This window comes from Lates calcarifer, unplaced genomic scaffold (genome assembly GCF_001640805.2).
Source record: "Lates calcarifer isolate ASB-BC8 unplaced genomic scaffold, TLL_Latcal_v3 _unitig_168_quiver_1241, whole genome shotgun sequence".
NCBI lineage: Eukaryota > Metazoa > Chordata > Actinopteri > Centropomidae > Lates > Lates calcarifer.
The window spans coordinates 601-12,289 of record NW_026115691.1 but is presented as its reverse complement, the minus strand read 5'-3'; the positions used below and the strand labels follow the sequence as shown (position 1 = coordinate 12,289).

Genomic DNA, 11,689 nt, shown 5'->3' with positions numbered 1-11,689 from the left:
ACGTGTTTTATTTTCATCAGATATTGTTTCATTCTCTGGCTGTAAAATTGCTGTGACTGACATTTGAACATTCCATTATATATGGCACTGTCACACATTTTACTCAAATAGAAGTACTGTTAAAGTTATTGACATTTTAGTATTCAACTGCATCTTTTTTTAACAAACAGAATATCTTCAAGACAGGAGTAGGCTAAGGCGGAATGTTTAAAATGTCCAACTATTTTCCGTCTGACTGCCACAGCATCAGCCATGCTCCTCTGTGCTAAAAGCCCCTCAGTAACAGCCAGCTGGAGGGTGTGAGCGACACACGGCAAGCTCAGGAGTCCAGCGTCACTCATGATTTTGATCATGTTTTTCGCATTATCACGTGGCACAACATGAACAGAACTTTTAGGGACCCCCCATGTCTGAAGCATGTCATCAAACAGACCTGCGATGGCTTGGCTGGTGTGTGAATCCCTAAACTGTTTTGCATGCAGGACGACTCTTCGACTCAGAGCCTCTGTTATTTTCACTGCGTGTGGGTTGTCTCTTAACATCTTCTCCCTCTTCTCCAGAGTTTGCTGCAAAGTTGGTTGTTGCTGTTTGCCATTATTAGTAAACGCTTTGAACTCGGCATCGTGTTGGTTTTTTAGATGTTTTATCAAAGCATAATTTGCAGTCCGCTTTACTTTAATCACCATCATCCACTTTGAGATTCCTCCACACCGCCGACATTGCTCCTCCGTGCTCTCAATTAGCACCTGACCGCCGAAGTGAACATCACGCTGCCGTAAAGGTACAAGTAAAGGAACTGTATCGGACCCGATACCTGATACTGGGTAGCCCACAGCCTGTGGGCTGGAACTGTACTTATATCCCCCAAATTCATCAGATGGTGATTATGATACCATTTAGTCATTGACATCATCTGTGTAAACCTCATGACAACATGGAGAATAAGTCAAATAAATATGTCAAATAAATCAACTAATATTGTGTGAGCTATAACATTTGTTGACAGCTGGATGGATAACTGTGGTACTTTTTAACCTGAGATTTATTTGCCCATGTTTTTGGGTGTAAATGATTTACAGGGATAAAATAAATGGTTTCTCAGTGTCTGACCACATTATGGATAGGATTCTTACACAGATAAACCTTTGTATCAAAGAGAAAGATGCTTTGTCTTAAACCAGAAATATTGCTATATATCACTACCAGACTCCACTGACAAAAAGCACAACACAGGAGTTACTGAAACATGGTTGCTGTGATCTGTTAGTAAAGTCCAGGTTCAAAAACAACAGAGTTAGTCCTTTTTAAAATAGAAATTTACATCATGAAAGAGTTGGTTTTGCTTACACTGTTTCAACAATGAGATTCACTGAGTGTCTGGTCATGTGACTGAGCGCCTGAGACTGGACTCTGACATTTCACAGCAGACACCATCAGAAAGTTCAGTCACGTTAACTACTTTTAATAAAATACATTTGTTGGAACATCACATTTGCATTACACAACTCAAAAAGTGACACATTGGTTTGTTGTTAAGCCTCAAACACAATGTGTCACAATGTGTCCCACTCTGATGAGCAGCTACAAATAACAACATTGTCCTGTGTCCTGTGTTATCACTGTGATGTCCACTTTTATCTCTATCTCTGTATCTTTGTTCGTCGTACTGTATATAATTTGGTTTGAAGACTATTTGTTAACTGGTATTCTTATACGTTTGCATCAACACTTATTTTCCTGGAAGCATTATGTGGTTAATTTAAGGAAAAAAGAACAACACCCCTCCTCTTTATATTGAAAGCGCTCCCTTCCTGGTCACACTTCAGTTACGGACACTGAAGAGCTGCAGTCATCAACACAATGATGAACTTCACTATGAGAACAGCTTTACTGCTCTGCAGCCTCAGTAAGTACTGGAACTGAATTACTCTCAACTTCATTCTTCATTTTATTATTGTATGTTTAACCAGTCGGAAATGAAACTTATTTCTTTGTTACGTTCTTGCTGACTTTTATCAACAGTTATTGTTTACCCTCATGTTACTTTTAAAACAACTCAATCTCTTGCTGTGTCTGTTGTTTGTTTCAGGCTGGATCTCTGTCTCAGTGTCTGAGTCTCAGACTGTGAAGGCTCAGTCTGGTCAAGAAGTCAAACTGCTGTGCCAAAGACAATCAAAGATCCAGCTGTGACGTTCTGGCTCAGAGTGGTCAACAGGATCAATATGAGCTGTATCTCAGTTATGTCCGGTCTGACAGTAAAGCTGAATACTGCGATGGATATGAAGCTGGAAATTTTCAAATGAGATCCAACAGCTCTACTGTCTATCTCAAAATCAAACAAGTGAATGTATCTGACTCTGGACAGTATTTCTGTGGATTTTACACAAATGGACGTGTAACTTTCACTGAGTCTCAGTATTTAAATCTTACCTCCAGTAAGATTATTGTAAAATCTTTTCTGTCTTTTCATTCCCATTGTTCTGTCATGTCTTTTTCTGCTTATATGATAAATAGATTTTGACAGCAGGTAAGAAATGGTTATGATGTACGTCTGCCAAAATAAACTCAGACTAAAAATATCTTCATTTCTTTACAAGGCAATGATGAGCCACATGATGTCAAGGACAGCAAATGTAAAGGTAAGATTTCTTTGATTGTGCAGATTAAACTGTTTAGCTGAATTCAGTTTGTCTTTTTGATTATGACCAGGTCTCTGAAGGGAAACAGAGTCTGACTTAATGATTTTTCCTGTAGAAGAGAGTGGTGTGATAAAGCTGACAACTGTGATCCTGGGTGCTCTGAGTGTTCTCCTTGTAATGGTCATCATTGGTCTGGTTCTTCAAAACAGGAAACTTCAGACAGGTATCTTGTTCAGTTACTGTGTCTATCATGTATTTGATTTTGTTGTTGTTGAAAATTCTCTTAAATTTGAGTAAAAATGCTTGAAAAATGTCAAACTCCTGGTTTAGCAAAGACAATGATCAACTAACTGACCTGATGTCTTGTTTCTGTCACTCAGCTGATAAAGAAGAACAGAATCCACAGCAAAGTGAGGTGAATCCAACTTTCATTTTATATCTGTTTTCATAGAGCTCAACCAACAACAGCTGAGACTGTACTGTATATAGGCTGATATTTTATCTATGTTTGTAATGTATATGTATAATGTATCTTTTAAATATTAGTCATTTGTGTATATAGGCTGATAAATAACAAGAAAAGAGCATTAAAGAAATGCCATAATGATGTTTCTGATACTTTAGAAACAGTGTCTCCTGTTTTACAAGTTCATTTTCCAACTGTAGAACTGTAAAACAATCCTTTAAAGAACAAGTTTAAGAGTCTCATCAGAAACTTGTGTCAATCATATGTATGAATTCATATTAAACAAAAATCAACATTGGTATCAGCCTCCAAGATACAGTCTCAGTCTGAGAATTAAAATGACATCAAGTCACCTCATTAAGAGTGGAAATATTTTTTCACAGACTCGTGTCTCTGATGATGTGAACTACGCAGCTGTGACTTTTCAAACAAAAACCAAGAGAAGAGAGCTGGAGACAAATGTTGTTTATGCTGCCACCAGATAGACTCAGGAGGCAACTGGAACTGATGCTGCATCATATTACACATTATACATTATATTTATGCTCTGGGCTTTGTACGGCTTGTTGGTGACAGGAATAACTACTCTTAAAATAATATATGGAAGTTTGCAATAAAGAGCTGATGTTGAGCAACTTCAAGTGTCTTTCTTCTGCAGGGATTCTTTTTCTTTCTCTCAGTCTAAGTCTGATTGGTGTCTGATGGAGGGGTAAGGACACCTTCTTATAGTGGGAGTTAGATGTGGGTCTGCATCAGAGACACAGGTGGAAACTCATGTTATTTATACTGCCAGCAGATAGACTCAGGACACAAGTGGAACTGCAGCCAGGAGTTTCATCATATTAATCTGCTATTTTGCTTTTCTGTGTGTGTGGTGGCAGAAATAGTTTTTGTAATCAAGTTCCTGTATAAATGGAGAGTCAACATTTCCTGGTCAAAGTCTCTGTCTTTCTTAGTTTGTCTACATCACATCTTCATCTGAGAGGGACAAGGACGTATTTTATGTTTGATGAGGAGGAGCCACAAGAGACACTGATAACTGTCAAACTGACTCATAGGCAGAGTCAATGGTCTGTGGGGAGGGAGGGTGAGAGAGATACACATCTCTTCATCTGAGCAGCTCAGTGTGGTCTGAGCTCTTGTTCTTGGATCAGCCTCTGTACTTGTATAGATTAAAAAAGACAGTGAAGAAAAAAACTAACATTCTTGGTGACAAACACTGAACGAGTCTAAAAATAAAGTTCACCACAGGAAGACTTCAGCCATGATCACAAACATCACATGATTCGCTGTTTTCAAAGACTAAGAGTAAAACTACTTTTACAAATTGCATATACAGTACATCTGCTTTGAACAAACTTACCAAACTACTATAGTTTGGTAAGTTGAGCTAGATTCTATATTAACATGAGGAGTTTTGTCCCACATCTCAACAATGTGTTTGGGAAAGGCAAATTATGGCCGTTTACCTTATTATGTTTTCTTCCTGTTAAAGCTACAGCTAATATCCAGGTTAATAAACAGAACATCATACAGGAGGAATTAAGATCACTTTGTCTAAACATCAGTATTAAGGTAAATCTATTATTTTCTTGATAGTGTTTTTTGATTCTCACACATCTTTCTCTTGCTCTCAGTGTCTGTTCATATGCTGTTTGTTTGCTGTTTGGTCTGAGGACGACAGAGGTGAAAATCCTGAAGCCTGTTTCCATGAGACTGTACTTCTCTCTGGTTTGACTGAATGACTTTTTGAAATGTAAGAGTTGTCTGTCTTGTATGCTGACATGGTGAATGTGCGTATGAAATAGATAAAGGTATAGCTCTCTGCCCTGGCTGAGTCTGCATATGTGGCCAAGCAACAAGTCTTGTGCCCCTCCCCCTGTTATTTTCCACTGTGGTGAGAACCCTGTGTATCAGCCAAAACGAAAGCCACAAGAAGACTGGCCCTTAGCTCTCTGCGATAAAACCACATGCAACAAAAGCTGTACTACGTCTCTTTAAAATAAATGTATATGTTGAAAGAATCTCATCAGCACTAAATCCATCTCTTCATGGTCCCCTTCTTTACAGACAACACTAAGCAATTTTTCTCTAATTCATTTCCCTCTTTTATCTTCATACACTACATCAGAAAGTCTTGTGCAGCCTCATATTCACACAGCCGGATGACAGCGTCTTCCTCATTTCACTGAGACACCGACAGCACAAACATATAGCACAGCTTAACACATACAGCTACTGGGGGCCATTTTGTGGTAGGAAAGCAGAGCCAATTTTACTGTATCAGTGACAACACAGTGCTGCCATTGAAGAGTATGACATGACTGTTGCACTGACAGAATTAGTGCTGTGGAAATATATACTCTCCTGAATTTATCAACATGGACTGATTTCAGTAGGCAATACAACAAACAGCATCAACACATCAAATTTAAAAAGGGAGAATATAGGAAATCAGGAACAAAGGAATGTCTCTATCCTGTTAATAAATAAATAAATAGAATATAGAAAAAACCTCTTTGCTGTTTAATGAAACCTCCTTCCTGAAGCTCAGTGATTTTGAGCTCTGTTACAGTGAGACGATCAGACGCACAAAGATGAGCTTTACTATAGTAACAGCTTTACTTCTCTCCAGCTTCAGTAAGTGCTGCCACTCAGTTACTCTCTAAATGTACTGCATGACTTGTGTCTGATTTAATAACTTGTAAAACTGAATTTACTTGCTAATACAATTGTTTATGGGCATTGTTATCTTTGTTAACTAAATCTCTGTGCTGTGTGTTTCAGGCTGGATCTCCATCTCAGTTTCTGAGTCTCAGACTGTGGAGGTCCAGTCTGGTGAAGAAGCCACACTGCTGTGCTCCAACTTTACCACTTCTCCTTCTCAGATAATCTGGTTCAGACTGACCAACAGAACCCAGCCCCGCTGCATTTCCTCCATCTACACAGCCACTGACCCTGCCTCACTCTGTAGTGGAGTCCAAGAGGGAAAATATGAAATGAGATCCAACATCTCTACTGTCTTTCTCAAAATGAAGGATGTGGATTCATCTGACTCTGGACTGTATTTCTGTGGATATTATATAAGCAGACACCCCGTTATTGTTAGGGCAACATATTTAAAGGTTCAAGGTAAGAATGTTGTCAAGTGTCATTCAGCTGCTAACACAAAGGAAACAGACACAGTCTTATTTTAACATGGTCAAAGACAGATTATGATGGAAAACTGTAAATAAGATGAGAAAGAATTTAGTCATCGACATCATCTGTAAAGGCAGAGGTAAACCTCATGACAACATGGAGAATAAGTCAAATAAATATGTCAAATAAATCAACTAATATTGTGTGAGCTATAACATTTGTTGACAGCTGGATGGATAACTGTGGTACTTTTTAACCTGAGATTTATTTGCCCATGTTTTTGGGTGTAAATGATTTACAGGGATAAAATAAATGGTTTCTCAGTGTCTGACCACATTATGGATAGGATTCTTACACAGATAAACCTTTTATCAAAGAGAAAGATGCTTTGTCTTAAACCAGAAATATTGCTATATATCACTACCAGACTCCACTGATAAACAGCACAACACAGGAGTTACTGAAACATGGTTGCTGTGATCTGTTAGTAAAGTCCAGGTTCAAAAACAACAGAGTTAGTCCTTTTTAAAATAGAAATTTACATCATGAAAAAGTTTGGTTTTGCTTACACTGTTTCAACAATGAGATTCACTGAGTGTCTGGTCATGTGACTGAGCGCCTGAGACTGGACTCTGACATTTCACAGCAGACCATCAGAAAGTTCAGTCACGTTAACTACTTTTAATAAAATACATTTGTTGGAACATCACATTTGCATTACACAACTCAAAAGTGACACATTGGTTTGTTGTTAAGCCTCAAACACAATGTGTCACAATGTGTCCCACTCTGATGAGCAGCTACAAATAACAACATTGTCCTGTGTCCTGTGTTATCACTGTGATGTCCACTTTTATCTCTACTTGTGTATCTTTGTTTGTCGTACTGTATATAATTTGGTTTGAAGACTATTTGTTAACTGGTATTCTTATACGTTTGCATCAACACTTATTTTCCTGGAAGCATTTATGTGGTTAATTTAAGGAACAAAAAGAACAACACCCCTCCTCTTTATATTGAAAGCGCTCCCTTCCTGGTCACACTTCAGTTACGGACACTGAAGAGCTGCAGTCATCAACACAATGATGAACTTCACTATGAGAACAGCTTTACTGCTCTGCAGCCTCAGTAAGTACTGGAACTGAATTACTCTCAACTTCATTCTTCATTTTATTATTGTATGTTTAACCAGTCGGAAATGAAACTTATTTCTTTGTTACGTTCTTGCTGACTTTTATCAACAGTTATTGTTTACCCTCATGTTACTTTAAAACAACTCAATCTCTTGTTGTGTCTGTTGTTTGTTTCAGGCTGGATCTCTGTCTCAGTGTCTGAGTCTCAGACTGTGAAGGCTCAGTCTGGTCAAGAAGTCAAACTGCTGTGCCCAAAGATTTTCACATATAAAACTGTGACGTTCTGGCTCAGAGTGGTCAACAGGATCAATATGAGCTGTATCTCAGTTATGTCCGGGTCTGACAGTAAAAGCTGAATACTGTGATGGATTTGAAACTGGAAATTTTCAAATGAGATCCAACAGCTCTACTGTCTTTCTCAAAATCAAACGAGTGGATGTATCTGACTCTGGACAGTATTTCTGTGGATTTTACACAAATGGACGTATAACTTTCACTGAGTTCAGTATTTAAAGGTTGGAGGTAAGATTATTGTAAAATCTTTTCTGTCTTTTCATTCCCATTGTTCTGTCATGTCTTTTTCTGCTTATATGATAAATAGATTTTGACAGCAGGTAAGAAATGGTTATGATGTACGTCTGCCAAAATAAACTCAAGACTAAAAATATCTTCATTTCTTTACAAGGCAATGATGAGCCACATGATGTCGAGGACAGCAAATGTAAAGGTAAGATTTCTTTGATTGTGCAGATTAAACTGTTTAGCTGAATTCAGTTTGTCTTTTTGATTATGACCAGGTCTCTGAAGGGAAACAGAGTCTGACTTAATGATTTTTCCTGTAGAAGAGAGTGGTGTGATAAAGCTGACATGTGTGATCCTGCGTGGTCTGAGTGTTCTCCTTGTAATGGTCAACACTGGTCTGCTTGTTCGAACCAGTAAACTTTAGACAGGTACTTTGTTCAGTTACTGTGTCTATCATGTATTTGATTTTGTTGTTGTTGAAAATTCTCTTAAATTTGAGTAAAAATGCTTGAAAAATGTCAAACTCCTGGTTTAGCAAAGACAATGATCAACTAACTGACCTGATGTCTTGTTTTGTCACTCAGCTGATAAAGAAGAACAGAATCCACAGCAAAGTGAGGTGAATCCAACTTTCATTTTATATCTGTTTTCATAGAGCTCAACCAAACAACAGCTGAGACTGTACTGTATATAGGCTGATATTTTATCTATGTTTGTAATGTATATGTATAATGTATCTTTTAAATATTAGTCATTTGTGTATATAGGCTGATAATCAATGCCCTGATACACAACAAGAATTGAGAACAGAGGAAAGGTATGCTCAGAGATACAGTCTCAGTCAATGACATCAAGAGTGGAAATATTCTTTTCACAGACTCGTGTCTCTGATGATGTGAACTACGCAGCTGTGACTTTTCAAACAAAAACCAAGAGAAGAGAGCTGGAGACAAATGTTGTTTATGCTGCCACCAGATAGACTCAGGAGGCAACTGGAACTGATGCTGCATCATATTACACATTATACATTATATTATGCTCTGGGCTTTGTACGGCTTGTTGGTGACAGGAATAACTACTCTTAAAATAATATATGGAAGTTTGCAATAAAGAGCTGATGTTGAGCAACTTCGAGTGTCTTTCTTCTGCAGGGATTCTTTTTTTTTCTCTCAGTCTAAGTCTGATTGGTGTCTGATGGAGGGGTAAGGACACCTTCTTATAGTGGGAGTTAGATGTGGGTCTGCAGCAGAGCAGGAGTGAGTGAGATACACATCACTTGTTTGACAGGAAGAGACAGCACACAGTGTGGTCTGAGAACATCTGAGCTGAAAATCACGAGGTCTGTGAATCTAAAGCTTTCTAGTAAAAATCTGAAAGGAAGCAGCACACAGACTTTCCTCTGTCGTATCCCAGCATGCCTTTGTGTAGTCATCTGTTAAATGTCTGAATCACAAACAAACTGTATTTTAAGAGTGAAGCCCACCTGCCCATCATTCCACTGCAGTAACAAACAGCTCTGCCTGTATCAGTGACATATGGCTGTCATGAGGGAGGTGTCAACCAGAGGAAGCTTGGCCTTCAGCTCTCTGCATCACAACCACACACAACAGACCTAACGTTTCCAAAGAAAAACAGCACTTCTTCAAAATGTATCAACAAACATGATTTTGTGTTTTGCCAAGGTTTTTGAATGGGAATACCACATCTGATATTCATGTCTTCATTTCTAGACTTTGTTTTAAAACATAGACAGAGCACTGCTTTGTCTCACACTCCTTGACATGAACATTTTGCATCAACACACATTTTCCTGAAAGCCTTTATGTGGTAAGTTTGAGCAACAGGATATGTCACAAAATAGCACCCTGCCTCTATATGTGAAGAGAGAACAGCTCAGTTACGGACACTGAAGAGCCTCAGTCATGAACACAATGAAGACCTTTACTTTCATAACAGCTTTAATTCTCTGCAGCCTCAGTAAGTAACTGAATTACTCCACCATCTGCACTGCAACTCTGCTAACTTCTTCAATCAGCCACAATTAAAACTTATTTGCTTGTTACCATTATTAAAACATCATGTGATGTTACTGTAAAGCAACTAAATCTCTTGTTGGATCAGGCTGGATCTCTGTCTCAGTGTCTGAGACTCAGACCGTGGAGAGCCAGCCTGGTCTCCATGTCACACTGCTGTGCTCCAACATTTCTACGTATCCAACGACGACGACCTGGTCAAGAGTGGTCAACAGAACCGAGGCTGGCTGCGTCTCCTCTATGTACGGCTCGAATAGCAATGCTTCATACTGCGATGGATTTCAAAGAGGAAAATTTGAAATGACATCAAATATGTCCATTGTCTTTCTCAACATCAACCAAGTGGACTTCTACGACGCGGGGCTGTACCTCTGTGGATTCTACATTGACGGACAGACAGTTTTCAGAGTGATCAATTTAAGAGTTCAAGGTAAGATTACCACAGTCTTTATTTACTGTGTTTTTATATGCCTATGTAATTACTGTCCAAATAAGACCACGCTGATCTTTATTTCATTAGAGGGTCATGATGAACCTCGTGATGACATGGATGGAAAAAGTAAGACCCTTCCTACAGATTACTTTCAACGGTTCTGTGCATTTAAAGCTATCCAGGTCTCCAGACACTCAGTCATAGAATCTGATACATGAACCTTTCTTGTAGAAGAGTCAAAGCTGACGAGTGAGATTCTGACCACTGTGACGGTTCTGCACTTAATGTTCAGCTTTGGTCTGGTTGTCAAAATAAGGAAGCTTCAGACAGGTACTTGAGCCACCTTATCTGTCTTATATTTGGTCATTAAGTACTGGCATAGTTTTAGTTCTGTGAGTTCATTTTAAATGAGAGTGAATTAACTGATCAGATTTACTGTCTCTGTTAATTAGCAGCTAAAGAGGAACATCAGAATTTGCGACAGCGTGAGGTGAATTCATTTTATTAATACTATCATCTGATTTAATTATTTAAGAGACAAGTCATGATTTTGTTTTTCTCACCAGCTCAGCTGTGTAAGATGTGTGACTGGAAATACTGTCATTTACAGAATGTGGACTCTGAGTACCTGATGAGACTGTATTCACCAACAATAAGAAACAGGAGGCCTGCATCAGAGAGAGAAGTGGAGACTCATGTTATTTACACTGCCAGCAGAGAGACTCAGAGTGGAACTGATGCTTTATCTTATTATCATAGTTTCTCTTTGACTGTGTTTTGATGGATGAGTCAGTAAGAACACCTGTAAAATGACTGAGTCTCAACATTAAAACCACCAACAGGTGAATTGAATAGCATTGGTTATCTCATTACAATGTTCTGCTGGGAAACTTTGGGTCCTGACATTCACCAGGATCTTACTTTGACATGTACCACCCACCGAAACACTGTTGTAGACCAAGCACACCTCCTCATGGCAACAGCACTCTGCAATGGCAGGGGCCTCCCCAGCAGGCCAGTGTACCCACCACACACACACACACACACACACACACACACACACACACACACATAAAACTGCTCAAACCTCAAAATTCCCCAGATCCCAACCTGATCCAGCTTGTTGGATGTACTCAAACAAACCAGATCCATAGAGGCCCCATCCCACAACCCACAGGACCCAAAAGATCCACTGCCAATGTCCAGGTGCCACAGAACCACCAGAGATCCCATGTCCATGGTCCACTGAGTCAGGGCTGTTGGCGGCACAAGCCTACACAGTATTAAGCAAGTAGCAGCTCAGAGTGGAACTGATGCCTCAT

The 11,689-nt window shown here is 39.0% G+C and overlaps 1 protein-coding gene across 1 annotated transcript; it reads left to right on the top strand.

The window, feature by feature from the left end:
• Positions 1-9,766: 9,766 nt before the first annotated feature.
• On the top strand, positions 9,767-11,148 carry LOC108890103 (uncharacterized). The gene is made up of 6 exons (XM_018686894.2): positions 9,767-9,878; positions 10,023-10,364; positions 10,455-10,493; positions 10,599-10,697; positions 10,820-10,857; positions 10,978-11,148. The coding sequence occupies exons 1-6, from the start codon at positions 9,824-9,826 to the stop codon at positions 11,146-11,148; spliced, it is 744 nt and encodes a 247-aa protein (XP_018542410.1). The 5' UTR covers positions 9,767-9,823.
• The last annotated feature ends 541 nt before the right edge of the window (positions 11,149-11,689 follow it).